General features: G+C 32.4%; 1 protein-coding gene across 1 annotated transcript; it reads right to left on the bottom strand.

The window, feature by feature from the left end:
- Positions 1-2,114: 2,114 nt before the first annotated feature.
- LOC134701693 (deoxyuridine 5'-triphosphate nucleotidohydrolase-like) lies at positions 2,115-10,724 on the bottom strand. The gene is made up of 6 exons (XM_063562827.1): positions 10,474-10,724; positions 8,322-8,413; positions 7,994-8,038; positions 7,295-7,369; positions 6,551-6,621; positions 2,115-5,339 (listed from the first exon to the last, which is right to left on the bottom strand). Exons 1-6 carry the CDS (start codon positions 10,611-10,613, stop codon positions 5,283-5,285), a joined length of 480 nt encoding a protein of 159 aa, XP_063418897.1. The 5' UTR covers positions 10,614-10,724; the 3' UTR covers positions 2,115-5,282.
- Positions 10,725-22,934: the final 12,210 nt, after the last annotated feature.

The following is a 22,934-nucleotide window of genomic DNA, read 5'->3' as shown; positions in this document are numbered from 1 at the left end:
TACAGATATACATTCATGGATCTGCAATCTGTCGATACCTGCACCAGAGGACGCCTGCCAGTTGGACATATACACCTTACAATCATTCCATACACCAAATATAGAAGACCATTTGCTTAAAGTATTATCTATAAACTAAACAAGAAATATATGTACACCTTACAATCATTCAATGCAAAATATAGTTGACCTATTAATTATAGTTTCGAAGAAATATACTTAACCAAGAAAACAAAACATTGACAAATGAGGTCAAGGTATAAAGATGAATCATGCCAGGCAGACATGTACAGCTTCAAATCCTTCTATAAAACAAATATAGTTGACATATTGCTTAGAGTTCAGAAAAATAGACCAAAACGCAAATACTTAACCCTGAGCAATGAACCTAGAGAATGAGGTCAAGGTCAAATAAAAAATGCGAGACTTTCATGTACTTCTCATAAAATATTTCCATACACCTAATAAAGTAGACCTATTGAATATTGAATAGGTAACAAATACCAAAATACTAATACTTAACTTTGACCACTGAACCATGAAAATGAGTTCAGGGTCAGATGACACCTGCCAGTTGGACATGTGCACCTTACAATCCTTCCAAACAATGATCCATGCAATAAGGTCAAGTGAAAACTGTCTTGACATACATGAGGAATTTGCAAGTTAGGCACATAACAACTATAGTTATCTCAGGGTAAGAGAGAAATCAACATTACAAAAGATCTTCACTTGTTTTTCAAGTTGTCACTGAACAATGAAAATGGGGCCCCAAGGACATTGACCAAGTGACAGACAGAAACTTCGTAATATAAGCCATCTATATATATATACAATGTATGAAGCATCCAAGTCTTCAACCTTCTAAAAGACGAAGCTTTCAAGAAGTTAGCTTATGACACCAAAGCCCTATGCCTATGTTGAGCTTCCTGAGACAAAAGTTGCAAGCTCGACAAAAATCAAAGTGCTTGTAAGCACTGAATGGTAAAGATTGCTTCCATTTATCAAGTAAAATTTAATATTGCATTGGTTGTAGTTGATTTAAGAAGCTGTCTTAGTCTAAAGCAATCAAAATATGAATAATATGGTCCAGAAGCAGTATCAAAGAAATTTTATGTTTGATATGTTCCAATAATCTACACATAAAGAGGATATAAAACATGCATTTTTTCCAATTAGTGTTGGTTCTCTTTTTAGAAACATATTTTCCATAAAATGGAACTGGAGCAATTCTAGACAAAAGGAAGATTTTGAAGCATTTCTTTTAAAAGATGACATCATTTATATATATATCACAGATATTAGATTTCTGCTCCTTGCAAAAGATGTATTTTTTTTTAGTAGCACCATTTTGTGCCTTGTATATCTGAGCATATATTACATCATTCTATTTCTGGAAATGTTCATGGATAGGATGTATAGAATGTTATGATCAATGCCCTATATTTTGTGTATCAAAAAGATAGCAACATGCCTTTGAAAAATTTTAGATATGAATTCAGTCCCATAAGGTTTTGTTTGCATTTTATGGAATCTTTACCAAAAAATGACCAAAACTTCCAAGTCCAACTACCTGTCATTTTCAAAATATTTTGATTTTTTTTTTACCTCCAAAGCTGTAGGATACATCTCGCAAACAATGCGGACGGATGGCCCAGGGTGAATTGGCACAAAAAGTCAATAGGCCACTATTAAAGAACTTGTCCAAGATATTGCTGATATTAGCATACAGCACAAATTTTATCAACTTCTGGCAAGATTTGTACATATGTGAGTGCTAAAAAGACTTGACAGACCGACAACCAGTATTTCTATGTCTTCGGCAAAAACTTGTGCTGGGGACAAAAATTATATACTTATGATTAGTGGTTCAACTAATTACAAACTTCAACCTATAAAATAGTTAAAACATTAAGTCAATAAGCCATGACTGAAGGGTAGGGGTCAAGTAACCTCCATGCATTGAAGTAAGTAGCGTATGCCAATGCTTATACATATGCATACCAAATATCATTGAAAATTACACATTGTTGAAGCCTCTGCACTAGGAAATAGCAAACCTTTGTCTTACTTATCAACATCATATCAAGAGAAGAACAAAGAAAAACAACTAGTGAACTACTGAACATTTTATTAAAAATGTAATAACTTTTTCAAAGTCCTTTCAAAACATAAAAAAAATGAATTTGTTTTGTTCATAAACCTTTTCATGAAAGGAATTCTAGATTTGTTCTTTAAATTCAAAATTTGTTTTTACATCTGTGAAAACAAATTCTAGTTTTGTTCTTTATATTCACAATAGTTTGTTTACATCTATGAATTTAGGCTGAAGTTGAAAAAAAATGAATGCATACATTAGGAAAACTTATACAATTGCTGAATCTCAGCTCAATTTTCCTACAATATAAAATTTGATGCAGTAAAATAATGCATTGATGGAATGTAATAACCGTCAACATCACAAGAGTAACCCTTGACATTATCACTTGAGTAATCCTTGACATAAAGGGACTTTTTTTTATTATACAATTTTTAAACTCAATTCTAATATACTTGCAATTAGTTTGTTCTGTTGAGAAGTAATATTTCTCTTAAATGAAATAGCAGATAATACAAAATTGGAATATCATTCATCAACAAGTTGAACTAAATATTGTATTATTAACATAGATGCCAACCCCTTTTGAGACAATCAGTAACAAACTATCAAATTTTCCGTATTTTTGAAAAGTTTTCAGTAAACATTCAAAAACTTGCATTTACCAATAAAAATTACTGACGAGTGGTTGCAAAATGATGTGCACTAAAATTTGTCGTTCAACATGTTGTCTGTAGTATGAATTCCATTCATTAATTGTTTAGATGTTCTCGACTCGTACATTTTCGTTTTGTCAAGGAGAAGTAGAGAAAGGGGGAAAGCTACTTCATAAAATGCAAGTTTTCCTCTTCGGAAGTCAGTTAGTTCCCATCAATAGGTTGATAACTCCCGAGAAACCGGAAACATTACATTGTCGTTTTCTAAATACCAGACCAGGACGGAAAAGTAATGATAAAAATCCGCGATTTACAAAATTGAACGGCGATGATTGGGAATCCGTAACTATTCGACTTTGACCGTAATAGCGTAGTTTGTATCGCAAAATCGGAAAAACTACGGAAAAATCGTAATGGTTGGCATCTATATATTAATGGTACAACTTTTTAATTTCGAAATGGCCCCTAGTACCAGAGTTTGTACAGAATTCTTTGCTATTTATTATCAAGACAACTGTGTATTAAAACAAGTTAATGTAGGGGGTATTTTAACAAATACAATCGAAAAAAAAAGTATGTCAGATATCTTTGTTAATTAAAAACAAAACAATCTTTGAACACATTTAGATTTGAACACTCAAGACATTTTTTACCACTGAGGATATCTTCGAACACTTTTTAACACAAGAAAGATTCCAAATATACTGTAAAATTTTAAGACTTTCTCCTCCCTCCATAAATTCCATAAATGAACATACTTCATAATTTGAACCCTTATTAAAATAATGGTAAATCCTTGATAAGATATTCTAAATTACTTATACAGTACTTTTACTTAAAATATTAGTACAACCTTAACCAGTTTCTAGAATGCCAGTAGTAGTACTCTTTATTAGGGAATTAACTACAATTCTGGTAACCATAACTATATAATCTACATTTTTAACGACCTTGACTGGCTATACAGCCCTCACCAATTAACAAAACTGGTACTCCATAACAAAATATACAAAACTGGTACCATAACTTAATTTACTACAATTGCAATAATACTATTTACAGATTGAACACAAGTCGGTGGTATCTTAAGGTCCAGTAAACTTCAGTTATTCTTCTTTATACAATGTTACATGAAAGTTGGCGTTATTTCAAGAGTAAATTTTGCCACAAAGGAGCTTATAGGGAAAGAAAAAAAACAAGTTGCTTTTTCCACATGAAAATGTGAATTTTAAAATTAAAGTAATATTCAAATGATATCAAAATTTCACAAAAATTGTCATTGTGGCACGTGATTACCAAAAAGCAGTAAGGTTATTTTAACAAAAATGTGCATCTTTTTAGAGGGGAAAAAAAGGCATTTTTCATAGCAGATATATGTATCATTTATAAATAATCCCTAATTTGGCATTATGATTTTCACGCTTTGAATCACTGATTCACGACTTTTCAGGTGCTAAGATTTGCTATACGAGAACATTTCAAAGAAAACCTAGTGGTTTACAGGACCTTACAAACATAATATAACAAAGCAACAAAATTCTTACACGAGGTAGAATACAAATAGCACTAAAAACATTTGAACACATTAGTGCATAGAAACAGTCAACAACAATGCTCACCACAATTAAAGGCTAATAATATTGCTAAAATTTTGTCAAATAAGCAACTTAAATCTAATATATTTAAATTTAGATCAGTGTCTTTTACTACATCTTTGTGAATCTTGTTGCAGAAGATATTTATCAAAATTATATTATTGGTAAAATTTAAAGTTAATACTATTACTTTTTATTTTTCTTTTAGTATCAAAAGGACTTGTTTTTTGTTTTTTTGCACAGACCAAGATAAAAATTTGCTTGAGCTCACATTTTATTTGAATGAAACATCTCTAAAAACATTATAATATAAATGAAACATCTCTAACATTTTGAACACTTGTAATTCTTTTGAAAGACATAGGATTTGTATTGCTACATGATTTTAATTGTGATGAGGTCTAAATGACAAAACAAAACCCAATTATTCGATTCATATAATGATTCATTTACACAAATGTACACACACAATTATCTGATTCATCTTCACAAGCATTCATTTACTGTAAATTCAGAAATTATTGCGTGCATTCATTATTGAGATTTAGTCAGTTTAGACTAAAATGCGATTTTAATTTTTACGCTTTTGAAAAAAATCCTGTTTAATTCATATAAAGTATTTCAAAATGCGAGTTTAAATTATTGCATTTACAACTCTGTCGCAGTTTTGGCAATTATAAAAACCTCACATTAATTTCTGAATTTACAGTACTCAAACATTTTAATTCACATTCAGATGATGATTCATTTACACAAGCATTCACAAGTACACACAATTATATGAAATTTACAAAACAATTCATGAATATTAGACAACATACACAGAACTGAAATGAAAACATCAATGGTTTCAACCATTCAGAAAGTGTCTTGAGCCTGTTACCAGACACAGTAACAAGATCCAATTGGTTTACCATAATCACCATGCCCCTTTTAATTGGTTCCTGTTGAACCAAATCCTCCATCTCCTCTTTCAGTTGCATTCAAGTTCTGTAAAGTAAGATTTCCAGAAGTTAATAATTTAACACATTCACAATTACCCACAGCAAAGATGCCAACCCCCTTTTGACACCATCAGTAACAAACTATCAAATTTTCCGTATTTTTGAAAAGTTTTCAGTAATCATTCATAAACTTGCATTTACTAATAAAAAATTACTGACAAGTGGTTGCAAAGTGATGTGCACAAAATTTGTCGTTTAACATGTTGTCTGTAGTATGTATTCCATTCATTTATTGTTCAGATGTTCTCGACTCATATATTTTCGTTTTGTCAAGGAGAAGTAGAGAAAGGGGGAAAGCTACTTCATAAATGCTAGTTTGCCTCTTCGGAAGTCAGTTAGTTACTCAACAATAGGTTGATAACTCCCGAGAAACCGGAAGCATTACATTGGCGTTTTCTAAATACCGGACCAGGACGGAAAAGTAATGATAAAAATCCGTGTTTTACAAAATTGAACGGCGATGATTGGTAATCCGTAACTGTTCAACTTTGACCGTAATATCGTAGTTTTTATCGCAAAATCGGAAAAACTACGCAAAAATCGTAATGGTTGGCATCTATGATACAAGCCTATTTATTGAACATTCCATTTCGTGGTTCACATTCATGCACAAAATCCATGAAATTGATATCCAACAAATAATAATGAATCCACAGTAAGTACGGAAACTGTTAGAGCTATATAACAAAAATACCTAAAATAATATCTAAAGTCAACTTTGCCCGAGTACATCACATCATCTAAGGATAACTGTCAATTTTTCTACAGAGAACAGACTAATTAAATTATTTTTTTTGTTTTCTCTATCACAATTTTTCTTTCTTTCTCAAAATCTTTTTGGTCTGCAGATCAATATAGCAACAAATTAAACTAGCCCTTGTCCTGTGTATTCTATTTAATGGTTAACATATTGTTAAGAAAATAAATTCTGTATGCCAGCAGTTGGAACTCTTCTGATTTCTTTTGCTGTCTAATAAAAAAGAAAATAACAAAAATACTGAACTACAAAGTAAAATTCCAAATGTGAAGTCCTTTATAAAATGACAAAACCTCAAACATCTAGTTTCCTGACTTGGAAGACATGGTGGATTGAACCTGTACCTAGCTAAATCTCTCACTTGTACTAATCGCCTTATAAAGCTGTCATTGTTTTTAAAACAGTTCCATAAAAATAATTAAATAAAACTTGTTTTTTACCTCACATTCTTCTAATTCAGGAATATAAATTCTTTCACATATCAGCTGAGCAATTCTGTCACCTTTATTTACTGAAATTGAAAATATAAAACACTATATCAATCAAATATATAGTGTCATATTCATTGAAATTTTCGAGAGAAAAAAAAAATTAGAAGTAGTACATGTACATAGATACCAACCCCCTTTTGACACAATCAGTAACAAACTATCAAATTTTCTGTATTTTTGAAAAGTTTTCAGTAAACATTCAAAAATGTGCATTTACCAATTAAAGTTTATACTGAAGAGTGGTTGCAAAGTGATGCGCATGAAATTGTTTTGTTAAACATGTTATCTGTAGTATGAATTCCATTCATTTATTGTTCAGATGTTCGTGTTATTTTGTCAAGGAGAAGTAGAGAAAGGGGGAAAGCCACTTTATAAAATGCAAGTTTGCCTCTTCAGAAGTCAATTAGTTAACCAACAATAGGTTGATAACTCCCGAGAAACCCAAATTATTACATTGGACCAGGACGGAAAAGTAATGATAAAAATCACGTTTTACAAAATTGAACGGTGATGATTGGGAATTTAACTATTGGACTTTGACCGTAATAGCATAGTTTTGCTTACAAAATGGAAAAAATCTTAATGGTTGGTATCTGTGCATGTACATCTCTTCTTTTGTGTTATAAAAAATTGTTTAAATGATATAATTTTTTTCCCAATGTTAATTCATAATTTATATGTTATCAACCTTACCAACAAATTCTTGTTCTCCAAAATTGAACATGATAACTCCTACATTACCACGATAGTCCTGATCTATCACACCAGCTGAAAGTAAACAACATAATGATTAACCTTAGTCCAGATCAATCACTCCAGCTCAAAGTAAACAACATAATGATACAAATTGTTTTTGAGTTTAATAAAAATAATAATTGAAATTTACCAACTTTTGACGGAAGTGTCGGAGAACACCCATTTTGGTTACAAGATTATGACGGTTTTCTTTTTCAGCATTGTCAAAATATAGGCTTAATCATTAAAAAAAAATTGATCAAAGATCATATCTATTTGTTCAGTGTACTGTATGGTCATTTGTTTTTGTTTATGTTTTTTAGTGTGTATGTTGTGATGTTTTACTATTGTCTCTTGTTCATGGCACCTATTAAAACCAGCTGCATTTGTTTGCACATTCTTAGACAGGAACCTGATGTTCAGTGGTTGTCATTTGTTGATGTGGTTTACAAGTGTTTTTGTTTTCATATAGATTAGTCTTTGTGTTTGAATGGTTTAAACGACATTTATGGGTTGCTGTTCAGTGTGAGCCAAGACTATGTTGAAGATATACTAGATGGAGTTTTCGAACTGGCACTAATATCATCAACAACCCACCAGTTCAGATGAAAACACTATACAAGATTGACTTCATTAAAATATTGCAATCAAACCTACCTCCGACATCAATAAAATGCTTGGCAGCAAGACCAGATCTTGGTGCTGAAAAACAAAATCAAAATGTTCAATTTGAGAGCAGCATGATTGGTTTAATCAGTCAAATTTTTCTTTAAAATATGAATTGCATGTACACGTGTTTTCCCTTGATGGGAAGCAAAGCAGTTATAAATGAAAATTTAATCAATTGCATTGAATTGAAACTATAAGCAAACAGAAAGATGTTACATTGCTAAAAGACTCCAATTTATCGGAAGCATGGAATTTTTTTACAAAACAGATAAACAAACTAAGTAAAGTGGTTGCTATTTAACATGTTAAAACTTACCGACACGACCATAGCAGCCTTCTGGTAAAGCTATCTGTATGTCTGTCATTGCACAAACTTTCCCTTTAGATGGTATCTTATAATCATAGGCACTGAAAAGAAAAATTTACATAGACAATTAAGATTTTATAACTTTTTAACAATGGATAAGTTTACCTTAATCTATTTTGAGCTCACTGCCCACTGGGATAAATTAATATGCTGATCAATCTTTAAGTTTGATTATAGGAAAGTTGTTTAAGTTCAATCCCTTTATTTGCTGTAGGTCTTTTCACCACCGAAAAACTCCCAAAAAATATTTTATCGTTATAAATGTGACCTCAAAATAATATTTAAGCTATTTATTTTACAAATCATAAGGTTAAGAGATCAAATATCTACATAGAACAGAAAAGGAGAGTTTATACACCATACTTTTTGAACTTCGCAGACCACAAATATATACATTGTATATATATATTTTTTCCATTTTTTTCTCTTTCTATGAGTGACTATGTCTTCTATAAAATATCAAAATCTACAATGAAATAGACCAAGGATACTTGAACTGATTACTATTAAATTATAATATAAATGTATTTGAATTTTATCACAAGTACTGTATACACACCTTGAATCTGGAGACATTTTTCTTTATATTGATTTTGACTTTAACATACAAATGATGTAATGAATAACTTAAAATTGATGAAAATATACGCAAGTCAAATTATTTTATCGTTTTATTGTAAAGTACTGTTTTTCTGTTTTCTTAGTGTTTGGTGGTTTTAAGGGTGTTGGCCGTGTTCGGTGGTGAAAAGATCCACCCCTTTATTTGTTTTTACCTTATAAAGCAAGACAATCATAAGAAACTGACATGTTCCTTAATGTTTAGAATAAACAGGTTGATGCAAGGGCATGGACCTGAGCTAATGGTGTAAGTCTACAGATTGCTTGAAAGCAATCGTATCCCAAAAATATAACAAGCAATAAAGATCAATAAACAACCGTCATAAATTTTACATGAAAGATTTACAAGTTTATTAGTCCAAATAATTATGACGTCTTGAAAGGCTGTTATAATTTTTTTCTTTGACGCCTTACTTCGACGTCATAACGCCAAACTCATATATTCAGTTGGACTTTGATAGGGAATTTACTGCTTCATAAAAACGTTTAGCTGATTTCTCCTGAAGATGCTTCATTTAAGGTGTATAAAATATATTTTTGAACCAAACTCGGTACATTTTGACCAACCTGAATTTCCGGATAATGTAAAACAATGGTTCCGGAAATTCGGGTTTTACCGAGTTTGGTGTAAAAGTTATTTTATAATCTCCTAAAAAGAAATCCGACAAACGTTTTTAAAAATGCAGTCGACATGTTCCCGCCTCGGATGGAATTGTTACTTATATTATTATTTCTGTAGGGATTAATTGGAAATATTTTCGTAAAACAAACACATAAAAGGTAAGAATTTTTATATATGCATTTTGTTTTAGCCTTCTTTGAAAATTTGATGGCTAAATTGGGTCTCAAAGTTGAGGGCAAGATATGCTCTCAAAGTCCAACCGAAAATGGCGGCTTCAGCATTATGACGTCGAAGTAAGGCGTCAAAGAAAAAAATTATAACAGCCTTTCAAGACGTCATAATTATTTGGACTACAAGTTTATATTTTAATACTTTATTAATTAAAATGCATTTCCAAAATACTATGGACGACTCCGCTTCAGAAAGTATGGACAATGTCATCCTACGGCTGGCCGCAGCATATTTTCAAGGTATGGCAGATACTTCCCATGCCATGGCAGTATGAGACTTTATATTTATCATTATTTTTGCTACACTGTTACCTTAGTCAGGTCAGGAATAACCATGTTGGATTATACCTCAATTGACATTATATAATATGTTAATATTTTCTCAACATAAGCCTACAAGTTCCTTTCTTAATACCCATGTCTAAAAGGTTGTACATTTATTTTTGTAGAAACTTATGCCAGAGAGCTGCAATTTATATCTCGGCCTTCCTCAGTTAAAACAATCGCGCTTCTCGACGATTCAACTATGGACATGGTAATCGATCTACTAAACTTTTAGATAGCTGAAGATATGAAAAATAGTAAACGTCAGCGAAAAATAAAGGCGCGTTTTACTTCTTCAATAATATACCTGTACAAATCATATCCAGCGGCTAACTTAGAACCTCTAGTCGGACAGAGAGCATTGGCTGTCAATTTAGCAAATCTTAAAACCACATTGTCAAGGGGCATTTTTGGCTTCTTGCTCACAGGTTCCGATTCTACACCCATTCGATTCTTAGACAGTAGACTCCTTTCTTGCTTCACAGCTGCTTTTCCGCAATTATTTCCCGCTCTTACAATGTAATTCGGATACTCTCAGATTTAACAATGGTTTAATATGGTAAAGTCTAAAATCTCCGAATACTCTCTTGGTCTGTGATTGGTCAATATATTTTTTTTTATCCTAGTTCAGTGGATTAGAATCAGATGCTATCATTGGGGGTCTGGTTGGGAGGACCTTTAATTTTGTTTTATGCAATTTTTCTATCTAAAATATTTTTTTCTTTACAAATTCTGACTAGTTTCTCTTTTATTTTACATTTTATCACGTCAATATTTTCTATTCCTTATTTCCTGTCTTTCTCTCTTCTTTATTTTTCTGTGTTGCTTTTTTTTGAAAATACAATTCTCCAAATATGACGGTCTGTACGTGGCTCAATTTTTATAGAACCATAAAATTAACGGTTGACTTTTTTTCAGATATACATTGTATAAACCTAAATGTGCATGTACTCCTAAAAAATATATTGTTTGTTCTAGAAATTAAGGTGGTACCCAACACTTTCACTAAAATTAATTTGGCTCGTTTAATTTTCATAAAAATTTTGACAATGTATTTACTTTGACCCTTTAACAAAAATATTAAAATTTCTAAAATTTTGAACCAACCGTTTTATTAGAAAAATTACACTGGTTATATAGCAATTTGTCAAACGCTAATTTTGATCATTGAGAAGCTTGATATTCCCTTTACAATACAACGTTATTAAAACATTTAGCTAACTTTACAGAGTTATCTCCCTGTAGTGTTAGGTACCACCTTAAACAAATCTTGTATTGTGAATTAATTGTACCTTTATTATATTATGTATTGTTCTCTGCTATCTGTTGTTTTGTCACATTGTATATACTTGTTTATGTATTGCCATAGCATATTATTTATGCTTTCGCAAATAAAATATTCATTCATTCATTCAAATCTTGTCAGTAAAAAAATATTCAAGTAAAATATTTCAAGACATTTTTAATAAAAAAAAATTTAACATAGAAATCATAATCCATCAAATCGCCTTTGTTTACAGCAGATTTAGTTTAAACATATTTTATTTGTTAAAGTACAAATTGGATAAGACACAAGTCAAACAGACTTATAAAGTCTTCTCCATTTAACATTTATAGCAATAATAATACAAAAATATATGTATGAGCATGCATGTAAAGAATGGTATATCTATTTAGTATATAAATATGGATCAAAAGACGGAAAATTGAAGTAAAAGAAAACAATAATAATACAGAAAAAATAAATAAAAATAAAAATAAAAATATATAAATGATTAAATTGTAAACAGAAAAAAAAAAAAAAAAAAAAAAAATAATAAAAAAACAAAACCAAAATGAAAAAAAATAAAAAGGACAAAAAAAAAAAGGGAGAAGAAATCTTACTTAGATGATGATGTGTGTGCGATCATTGTTTGCTACCTAGACAATTTGAAATCTTTCCAAACTTTTAATAAACTCAAAGACATTTTTGAAAATGGTTTGGTTTTGCTCTAAAGTAAGAAGACAACTACCCGAGGTAAGTAGTTCTATGTTAATTTTACAATCATTTGGAAGCCAGCGCAGACTTTCAAACATTTTATTTCGTATTTCTGAATATAATATACCATGAAGGGTCAGAAATAATGTTGACCCTATATAAATCATAGTTTAAGGATGATGCAAAACATCGAAGTTGGGTGAGAATTATATTAAATTTTCGATTTCCAAATTCATATTGCTTCGGTACAAATACATTACTCTGAGGATAACGTTTTTTTTAGTTCAGTTTTAAATTTATTAATTGATTCCACATCACGAGTTGAATCATCAAGATTATTCAAAAGACGTATGGTTGATGGAATAAAAGAATCATTAGTTAATGCTAGTCTGCAGAATGGAATAATGATGTCATTTCCATTGCGTAGAGGATAGACCGTCATACTTTGTATTTTTTGGGGAATTAAATTTGACAAATATTCTGGAACATTATTATTTTGAATATTATAAAACATTTGGATTTTTCTTCTCTCTCTTCTTTCAGCTAATGTTTCCCATCCAAGTTCTTCATAAATAATCTTTGAGCTTGTGAAAATAGGTAACCCTGTAACTATCATAGAAGCTGGGAGCTGTAATTGCTCCAGTTAATTGACATAACCTACCCCAATATTATCCCAAACCTCACTTGCATACTCAAATAAAGGTCTTATAAAAACTAAATAGAGTTTTTCTAAAATTTTCCTGCTCAGTTTATATTTCAACTTCCTTAGCATATTTATATGTTTAGACGTGCTTAAGATAATATTATCAACGTGGGCATTCCATTTAGCATCATTGCTAAATGTAACCCCTAAATGTTTATGCACATATGTAATAGGTATATTTTTATCATTGAATATAAAGTTCATTTCTGGGGTTTCAACATTAGAAAATAACATAATTTCTGTTTTATCTGGATTAAAAGACATTAACCATTTTTTGGACCATTCGTTCAGCTGTTCTAGATCATTGTTTATCACAGTTTCTATATGAAAAGCATCACGATCCGCACAGCTAAATGATGTGTCATCTGCGAGTCTGCACAGAGAAATGAGTCTTTCTGCAATATCACTTATATATATTATAAAAAGTAATGGTCCAAGGACCGACCCTTGAGGAACTCCAGCTGAAATACTGCAAAGTTTTGAAGAAGATTGCTTGATAACCACCCTTTGTTTTCTATCACTTAAGTAGCTTCTAAACCATTTTAACAGATTTCCATTTATACCATAAGCCTTCATTTTATGTAATAAACCATCATGCCAAACTTTATCAAAGGCTCTAGAGAAATCGCAAAAAACAAAACAACTTATCTCTTTCTTTTCAAGTGAGTTCAATATGCAATTATATATTTCTAACAGTTGGTGAACCGTTGAACATTTATGAAGAAAACCCGATTGATACTCATAAATTAATTTAAATCTTTGTAAGTGGTTGTAAACATATTTATATACAACACGTTCCATGACTTTGCCTATGCAACTTATGAGTGATATAGGTCTATAATTTGAAGGTAATGAACTATCCCCCTTTTTAAATAAGCAGATTTCAGTGAGTATGTAGATAATGATAATATCTTTGGTTAACTTGCTTGTTAGCTGAACCGTGAAGTCATTGTTAGGTAAGGTATAAGTACTACCCTCTATAGTGGTGTATGCCATTATATTTGAAGGGATCTATTTTACATAAAATTTAATATTTTTATCATATATTTTTATATTATTCATGAGAATGACACTGATAGATACTCAATGTGACTAGATGATTGTTCCTTAAATAAAAATTCATAAAATCCTTTTCCCCCATTTTTTCATTATATTAATGCTCAACTAATTCCTTTATGAAATAGAGATCCTCAACACAAACAATTACCTGCATTTTCACTAGTACTTTTAAAAGAAATTGTATATTGAGTAAAAATCAACGCTAGGTTTAAAAAGTAAAATCACAAAAATACTGAACTCAGAGGAAAATCAATTTGGAAAGTCCATAATCACATGGCAAAATCAAAAAACAAAACGCATCAAAAACGAATGGACAAGAACTGTCATATTCCTAACTTGGTACAGGTATTTTCAAATGTAGAAAATGGTGGATTAAACGTGGTGTTTTGTCTGTTGCTTGGTCCGTTTCTGTGTGTGTTGCGTTTCGGTGTTGTGTCGTTGTTCTCCTCTTATATTTAATGCGTTTCCCTCGGTTTTAGTTTGTTACCCCGATTTTGTTTTTTGTCCATGGACTAATGAGTTTTGAACAGCGGTAAACTACTGTTGCCTTAATTTACTTCCTGTCAAATTTGCTCTAAATACTTAGGTTTTTGAGTTATAAGCCAAAAACTGCTCTATGTTCTATTTTTAGCCTTGGCGGCCATCTCAGTTGGTTGGACGGCTCACCGGACCCATTTTTTTTTTAGAACAAGATACCCCAATGATGATTATGGCCATGTTTGGTTTAATTTGTCCTAGTAGTTTCAGAGGAGAAGATTTTTCTAAAAGTTAACGACGACGGACGACGACGACGCCGGACGCAAAGTGATGAGAAAAGCCCACTTGACCCTGGGGCCAGGTGAGCTGAAACAAAGTGAGGGTTTCAACTATATGTCCCCATTCAAATACATTTATCGGCCAAAAAAGGGGGTTCCAACCCCCGGAAACCCCTTGGATCCGCCACTGCGGCACCGCGTTTTTATGCCTGTCCCAAGCCAGCTAGAGCCTTTTGCCTTTGATATTCTTGCTTGATATTTAATGTTAGTTTCTTGCGTATATTTGGGAGTTCAGTATGACGCCCATTATCACTGAACTAGTAAACATTTTTGTTTAGGGGCCAACTGAAGCATACTTCCGGGTGCGGTAGTTTCTCTCTGCATTGAAGATCCATTGGTAGCCTGTGGCTGTTCTCTGCTCTTAAGTCGGGTTGTTGTCACAGTGACACGTTCCCCATTTCCATTCTCAATTTTGTCTTTCCCCCAAAAATCGTTCCTGCCACTCGTACAGTTCACGGACTTGTCGAATGAATATATACGATCTGTGTGTCGCATACGATTGATTTGCGATGTTTTCAGATTTGTTGTCGTGCGGCTTCGTCTGGTAACTAACGCCTGACGACCATGAAGACCACCCTTAAAAATTTAACATTATTGTCGATAAAGTCAGACCAGTCTCCCGATCGCTTAATTAAATCGTCTTGATCGAGTTTGATCGAGTTGATCTAATCGGCAGTGTGAACATAGCTTAAATACATTAGAAAAAAATATGAAATCTTCCAAATAAAGAAATGGCAAAATGAAGATTTTTTTTTCTTTCTGTATCTTAAAGAAAGATGAGGCCAACCTCCAGGTGCGTGATGTTTACGATGCGTCGAAGACCCATTGATAGTCTTCGGCTGAAATATGAGGCCCATCTCTTGGTGTGGGACGTTCACGCTGCTCGTTGCAGACCCTTATGTGGCCTTCGACTGTTATCTGCTCTTTGACATATTCCCATTTCCATTCTCAGTTTTAAGAGGATTTTTTTAAGCATTCAACAAAATAATACATATTAAATATATATTGAAAATCAAAACAAATAATTGATGAAAGATTTTAAGCCAAAAAATAACAGGTAAGCGATTTAGATTCTGGCTGGACCGTTTCAGGCTCGTTAGAAAGAGAATTTTAATTCAGTTTATTTTTTTTGTTTACCAAAAACTCCTTTCCTGTCCGATTTTTCTACCAAATTTCATCAAAGCCCTCCCTTTATCTCATAAAAATCATATGATAGTTCCCTTAATTTGTATGACGTGTATGAAAATCAAATAAACCTTCTTTCTTTCTTTTTCTTTTTCAAAACTTGCCGTTATTCAGAAAGCTATTTTAAAATGAAAGTAAAAAAAATATATTAACCTGCATATATAAAAATTGTATGATGATGGAGGTTTTTTACGACCTTGACTGGCTATACAGCCTTTTGAAGCTTTTGACGGTCTGTATTTGCGATAATAGTGCTACATCAATTTGATGTTGAAGTAGTCCACAAAAGGGGCGTATCAATTTTTATTTCGATAGGTCTAACGAACTTGATTGAATCGACACGCCCCTTTGCTCAACACCATTCTGTGTTAATTTAGGTAAGAGTCTGGGCAGGTAAGCTCATAATTATATCATTTACTTCAAAGTTTTAGGCAAACTAATATCTGACAAATACCTTTGATTGTATTTACAGTCACGACTGTCGTTGACATAAAGTGGGTTTTGCAAGATGACATAGTATTACATGTGATCACGTGTACAATAAACAAACAAAAAAATGGCACAAAATCAAACTGGTAAACAAAATAACTGACTCAGGTAAATAAAACCATTTTGAGCATGTTGAGTTTTGCTGAAACTTTATTTTCAATAATTTAATAATATAAACAGTTTTGGTAGGCTCTGCTTGCCGTGAGGACAAAGTAATGTGAAACAATAGTTTAAAAGTGCATTACCTTATTTGGGCAAAAATACTGATGCATTTCCGGAATAGAATGACGTCACAATGCAAATATCTTTACGTTTCACAGTTTTTTCATGTGTATTATAAATGTTCTCAATCGGAACAACTCGGCCTTTCTGGTTGCACGAAGAAATAACGTTATTGTACTGCATAGCGAGAATGGCCGAGTAGTTACGATTGTAAATGTTCTATGACACATTTTCTCCAATTGGGGCAAAGTAATGTGACACAATAGTTTAACAGTACATGTATATATACCTTATACTGTACGGACACGAATACTGATGTATTTCCGGGGAGGGGGGAGGGGTTATATACGTCACAATGCAAATTATATCTTGAGGGGGCGACCATTTGATATTCTGGGGGGGGGGGGGGGGGGGGGGGCAGGAGGATTTGTTTTTGATCGGTTATTTATTTTTGTAAATTGAGAGGACAGATTATTCATTTTCTGCACTATTGAAGCAAGATTTTTCATTTTCTTTAAAGCAAGGGACTGATCATTCATTTTCACAACAATATTTATGATATTTGAAAACATACAATTTTTTAGATATTTGTTAGTTATGCATAATACTTGTATAGTCAAGTCATAATGTACCATTTAATCAGAAAAGATCATTATCCCTTGCAGAAATTTTAAGATTCAAGATTTCATTCATAACCATGATAACCTCAGACACATATTGCATGTGTACAAGAGGACAATATATATACAAACATTTTAAGATAATACATATCGATACAGGACGAACGAAACACAAATACATAGTAATAATAATATTATAAAAGACAATTTTATAATTAGATTAAGTATTTTATAATTGTCTTCACCCAATAATGAATCATTTATGTTACCAAGTAATTATACATGTATTGCATACATACATAGTATTAAAGTTGAACTACATTGACCTAGCCTCTTTGAAAAGTATTGTCAAAAAATTTTTTTTGAAGGGTTTTGGAACCGCTGAAGGCACAAGAAGCTATACTGAGACCTGCTGAGTTATTTATTTTCAATACATTGCAAGTCAGGTTATTTATTTTCAAACTACCACAGAACAAACCATTTATTTTTGTGATTATCAAGGCTGAGTTATTTATTTTCAAAATCCTCCCCCCCCCCCCAGAAAATCAAATGGTCGTCCGGCCCCTTACGTTACATATTTCAAAATGTCTTATGACACAGGCCCATCGGGACAGTTTATTCATTCAAATTGGAGTCTTGTTATTTGTTTACGATCTCGTTTGGATTGATTTACCTTGTCATTTGACATTGCGGGGCCTTTTATAGCTGCCAATGCGGTATGGGTTTTCTCCCCCCCTTTTGAAGATGGCTGGATCCGCCCCTGTGTGTATAGATAGAAAAACATCTTCCAGGTGCACAAATGTCTGTCTTTCTACACAAAACTGTCAGTCTTTGAGTTATTGCCCATTAATAATGATGATTTGTTTTACACCATTTGTTTATATGATCTTGAAATAACAAACATTATCAGCTATAACACATGCTTTACATGTCACTAATGTATGATCAGTGGCGGAACTTTTGGTTAGGAGGGCCCGGATGATTGACCTAAAAAAAGGGGGGGGGCTATATATATATTTTTTATTTCTTTGTTATTTCGTCTCTTGCGAAGAGTTGTCTCATTGGAAATCATACCACATATTTCTTTTTATATTGAATGTTGACAATATACATAGATCCAGATGAGATCTATACATACTCTTTGGACCTCTATTTTAGTTTACCATATTTATTTTTAATTTGTTGCTTTGTAAGTTGTACATAATAGAAAATGAAAACAACACAAGTTTATTGAATTCCATGCGACCGAATCGCTTTACTGGATTTACCTTCATCAATATAGAATGTCTTACACCAGCTTTGATTATTTGTAATATCTTCAATTTTTCACTTATTCTTACTACATTTGTATAAACTTCAAGATTATAAAAAAACGGTTTTTTTCTAAAGTGAACATTAGTTTACTTATTCTTTTTTATAGTAATGCTATATAATGGATGGTAAAGAAATATACCAGGCCAAATGTGCTTCAGTAGAAACCAAAGAAATATACCAGAACACATGCTCTTCTATAGAAATTAAAGAAACATACAAGAACACATGTGCTTTAGTAGAAACCAAAGAAATATACCAGAATACATGTGCTTTAGTAGACATCAAAGAAATATACCGGAACACATGTGCTTCAGTAGAAACCAAAGAAATATACCAGGCCACATGTGCTTCAGTCGGAATGGCAGCACGGTATGGCGACCTTGGTCTTGTACAACAGCTAGTATGGCATGGTTAGTTTTTTTCCTTACAGCACCAATGATTATTATTTTAGGGATGTTTATTCTGATCCTTAAATAGCTGATGACTTCTAGTTTTTCTGCTCTCAAGATTGAACTTAGGTTTGTTGACTCCCAAATGTCTTTTCTAGTTGTGTTTTTTCTCATCCCTAAATTGGTGTCCGTTGTCCATCGTTCGTCGTCGTCCGGGAACATTTATAAACATCTTCCTATAAAAGACTAGTTAAATCTAACCTAACTTAGTCATAATTATTAAAAAAAAAAGTGATTTAAAAAATAAAGAATTTAAAATTGATATTATAAGTTGGTAGAGCATTAGTTAAGGAACAAAATAAGCTAAACATATTGATACGTTATGTAGCTACACTTCGTGATATTTGATTTGTTTTAAATGGCTGAAAAAGGCTAACTCGGATCTTTATATTTCCATTGGTATTATCTGGGTCACAAATTGAAAGAAAAGAAATCTGGAATCTGTTTAAATTTCGGTAAATGACCTTTTAAGAGATATTGAAGTCTTCTATGTAAAGAAAAATGGGTGTTATGCGGCATTTATTTTTACCCTGGATTTAAGGGAAAACACCAAGGAGTCCAAACATATGACACAAATACCTAAACCTCACCTTAGTACGTTCTAAAATGTATTTAAAGCATAAATAATGTTTCAGGTGATCCAGTAGATGTACAAGACAACAAGGGATGGATACCAGTACATGATGCTGCTGCTTATGGGAACACTGGTTGTTTAGACTTTTTACTGAGGCAAGGTAATACAACTTTTAAACAGTAAGGAAACAAATATTCTGTTTTTAGAAAAATGGGGGGGGGGGGGAGGGGGAGGGGTGAAATTTTACAAATGCTGATGGATGACTTATTCAATCAACTTTAATCATACAATACGCCTGATAATAATTGACTATTTAAATAATGATGTCATGTTTGGTGACCATTAGTTTTGCAGTGAAAAAAGTTTTATGCGAAAACTAAACAACCCTGACCTTAATAGTCTTTATGATGATAATTTTCACATCTTGATAAAACCGCTGTAGTGGACATGTGTTCTTGTAATTAATATATCTACTTATTATAAACAAGAAATTTACCGTATTACATATATGTACTGTAGTAATTTTTAGCTTTTGCTTACTTATTTGAAAATGCAAGATGAAATTGAGAATGAAAATGGGGAATGTGTCAAAGAGACAACTACCCAACCATAGAGCAGACAACAGCCAAAGGCCATCAATGGGTCTTCAATGCAGCGAGAAACTCCCGCTACCGGAGGCATCCTTCAGCTGGCCCCTAAACAAATATGAACTAGTTCAGTGATAAGATGAATGTTCCATTGGAAAAAAGCTTAATATATGAGATAACAAAGAGTTAGCTTAGGAATAATCTGGTTGGGGCACAACCAATTAAAGTGGAGAAAACACTGCAAATTTATTAACACAAACTATCAACTCTCATCTGTGTCCACATTAGTAGTGACAAGGAATAGAAGTTCCTACATGCATTCCAGGTGGAAGAATTATTCTAAAACTAAAGTTGTTTCCGTTTGAACAAATATTACAGTATTTGTTCCTTACGGACTAAAAGGTATTGGACCCCCTTTTTTTGACGATCAATGCAGTTGAATGGGGACATGTATTTGGAACCCCCCTTTTGTCCCGTGTTAGGACCGCCTTTTAAAATGGCTGAATCCGCTCCTCGTATAGAATATTTATAAGAGGAAACAGGAATTATGACATTGTTTATAACAGTTTCCAGGGGAACGAACTTTTGGTTAAACAAATAGTGTTTTTTTTATAAAATGGACTTTTTTAGATTTAAATGTTGAGTGTAAAACATCATTGGGAGGAGAGACGCCATTGCTCCTGGCAGCCAGAGGTGGCCATTTTGAATGTTGCAGAACCCTGATTAGATATTCTGCCAATGTTAACACAACAAACAAGGAAAACTTTGCTCCTCTCTGGGAAGGTAACTAAATATAACAAAGAAGATGTGGTATGATTGACAATGAGACAACTATCCACAAGAGACCAAAATGGCACAGAAATTACCAACAATAGGTCACCGTATAGTCAGCTATAAAAGGCCCGAAATGACAAACGTAAAACAATTCAAACGAGAAAACTAACGACCTACAAATAAAGGACTTTATGGGATGGAGGGGATTATAGTGGTTTCTATCATAGATATTAGAAGATAACTCTCAATCCAAGTCAATTTGTAAAAGAAAACCATTATAGGTCAAAGTAAGGTCTTCAACACAGACTCTTGGCTCACACCGAACAGCAAGCTACAATTGGCCCATTAAAACGGGAAAACCAACGGTCTAATCTATATAAAAAAACGAGAAACTAAATACATTTATGAACCAATAGGTACCAACCTTCACCCTTATCTGAAACAATAGGGTAACATCACAACCTAGAACTGCACACTTCAAAATATGACCAAATCTCTCTCTCTCTCTCTCTCTCTCTCTGAACAGTTCCTTTACTCATTTTGTAAAATTGAAAAAATGGTAATATTTTTTTCAACTTTTGGCACAAGTCAGAAATTTTTGTGTTTTGAGTAACAAAAAAAACCAAAAACACATAATATTTTTAGATTTTTTTTATTTTTTTTTAAATTTTTTTTTAAGCATTTTCTTCTTATTTTTTTTTCTAAATTTTTTTTTTTTCTTTTAATTTTGACAACATTTTATTTATCCCCGGGTGAAAAAGGGTGGGGTGTTATTTACCACGGGGGTAGTCAACCAATCAGATTGCAGTATTTTTGCTGCATAAGAAATAAACATGTTTACATTGTAATTTCAGCTGTAAATGTGAACAGCTTAGAATGCGTTAAACTGCTACTGGAGAACGGAGCACATATAAACCATCAGATCTTCCCAGGTTACACTGTTCTCCACACTGCTGCAGTGAGCGGTCATGCTCCTATCCTTGCCTATTTAGTAGAATATGGTGCTCAACTTGACATTTGTACTGGCCAGGAACTAACACCGATTTTCCTGGCTTCACTGTTTGGTCACAAAGATTGTCTTAGTGTTCTCCTAGAAATAGTCAAAGATAAAGGTAAACAAATGTACTGTAAACCAAATTATTTTCGCGGATACTTATTTCGCGTTTATCCCCAGCTAGTCAATTTCGCGGTGATTTAATTTCGCGATTTTCTTATTAACTTAATGTAGTTTGATAGGGAAAGATCCAAGTTATTTTTTTTTGCGACGATTTTATTTCGCGTTATTTTTCTACTCGCGAAAGTCGTGAAAATAAATCGCTCGCGAAATTAAGTTGGTTTACAGTATTTGAATAGCAGAATTGCAGAATTGCGATGAAAAACATTTTCAACCCAAAGGGGTAGGTCCAGTAAGACTCAGTTATTTATTGGACAGAAGAATGCTTCTGCTACATAAATATAGGCTGTTTTTTGACAATACAATGCACATATATCTGGTATTAGCACCATTAAGTTCTGCTAAATTACTGAAATCTTCACAATTCTAGCATTTCAGTTAAATTTTAGACGGTTTTCGTGTAAAACGAAAGTGGACGCATTCGTGTTCATCCTTAATATTGAAATGCAAGTTGTATTTTATGATAATACATAACATATCTATATAAAGATTGAGGATGAACACGGATGCGGCCACTTTCGTTTTTGACAAAAATCATCTAAAAAGTGACATTTTTCGGAATATTTGGTAGATTTTTCATATTTGAGCTTGAATCGAATCGTTTTTAATTACTAAATCAGTTAAAATCTTTCAAATTGACTAATTGAATCAAATGAAATAGACCCTCAAGTGTTTAAAAAGTGGTCAAATCTTTCGTTAGATGAACTTGAAATTTGAGGCCAAAATCGGTCCATACCGGACCTACTCCTTTCAGTTATTCTGTATACTCCATCCAGACTCTCCTAATGGAATGTAGGACAGAATATCACAATTCAGTTTTGAGAT

The sequence above is a fragment of the Mytilus trossulus genome, unplaced genomic scaffold (assembly GCF_036588685.1).
Source record: "Mytilus trossulus isolate FHL-02 unplaced genomic scaffold, PNRI_Mtr1.1.1.hap1 h1tg000249l___fragment_2___debris__unscaffolded, whole genome shotgun sequence".
Lineage (NCBI taxonomy): Eukaryota > Metazoa > Mollusca > Bivalvia > Mytilida > Mytilidae > Mytilus > Mytilus trossulus.
The sequence above is the reverse complement of the archived record's forward strand: the minus strand, read 5'-3'. Positions and strand labels throughout refer to the sequence as shown.

Coding starts and splice junctions, on each gene's coding strand:
- LOC134701693 (XM_063562827.1), bottom strand. CDS start 10,613: ATGGGTGTAGAATCGGAACCTGTGAGCAAGAAGCCAAAAATGCCCCTT. Junction 8,414..10,473: donor GCTGGATATGATTTGTACAG/GTATATTATTGA, acceptor TTTTCTTTTCAG/TGCCTATGATTATAAGATAC. Junction 5,340..6,550: donor CTGAATTAGAAGAATGTGAG/GTAAAAAACAAG, acceptor CTTACTTTACAG/AACTTGAATGCAACTGAAAG.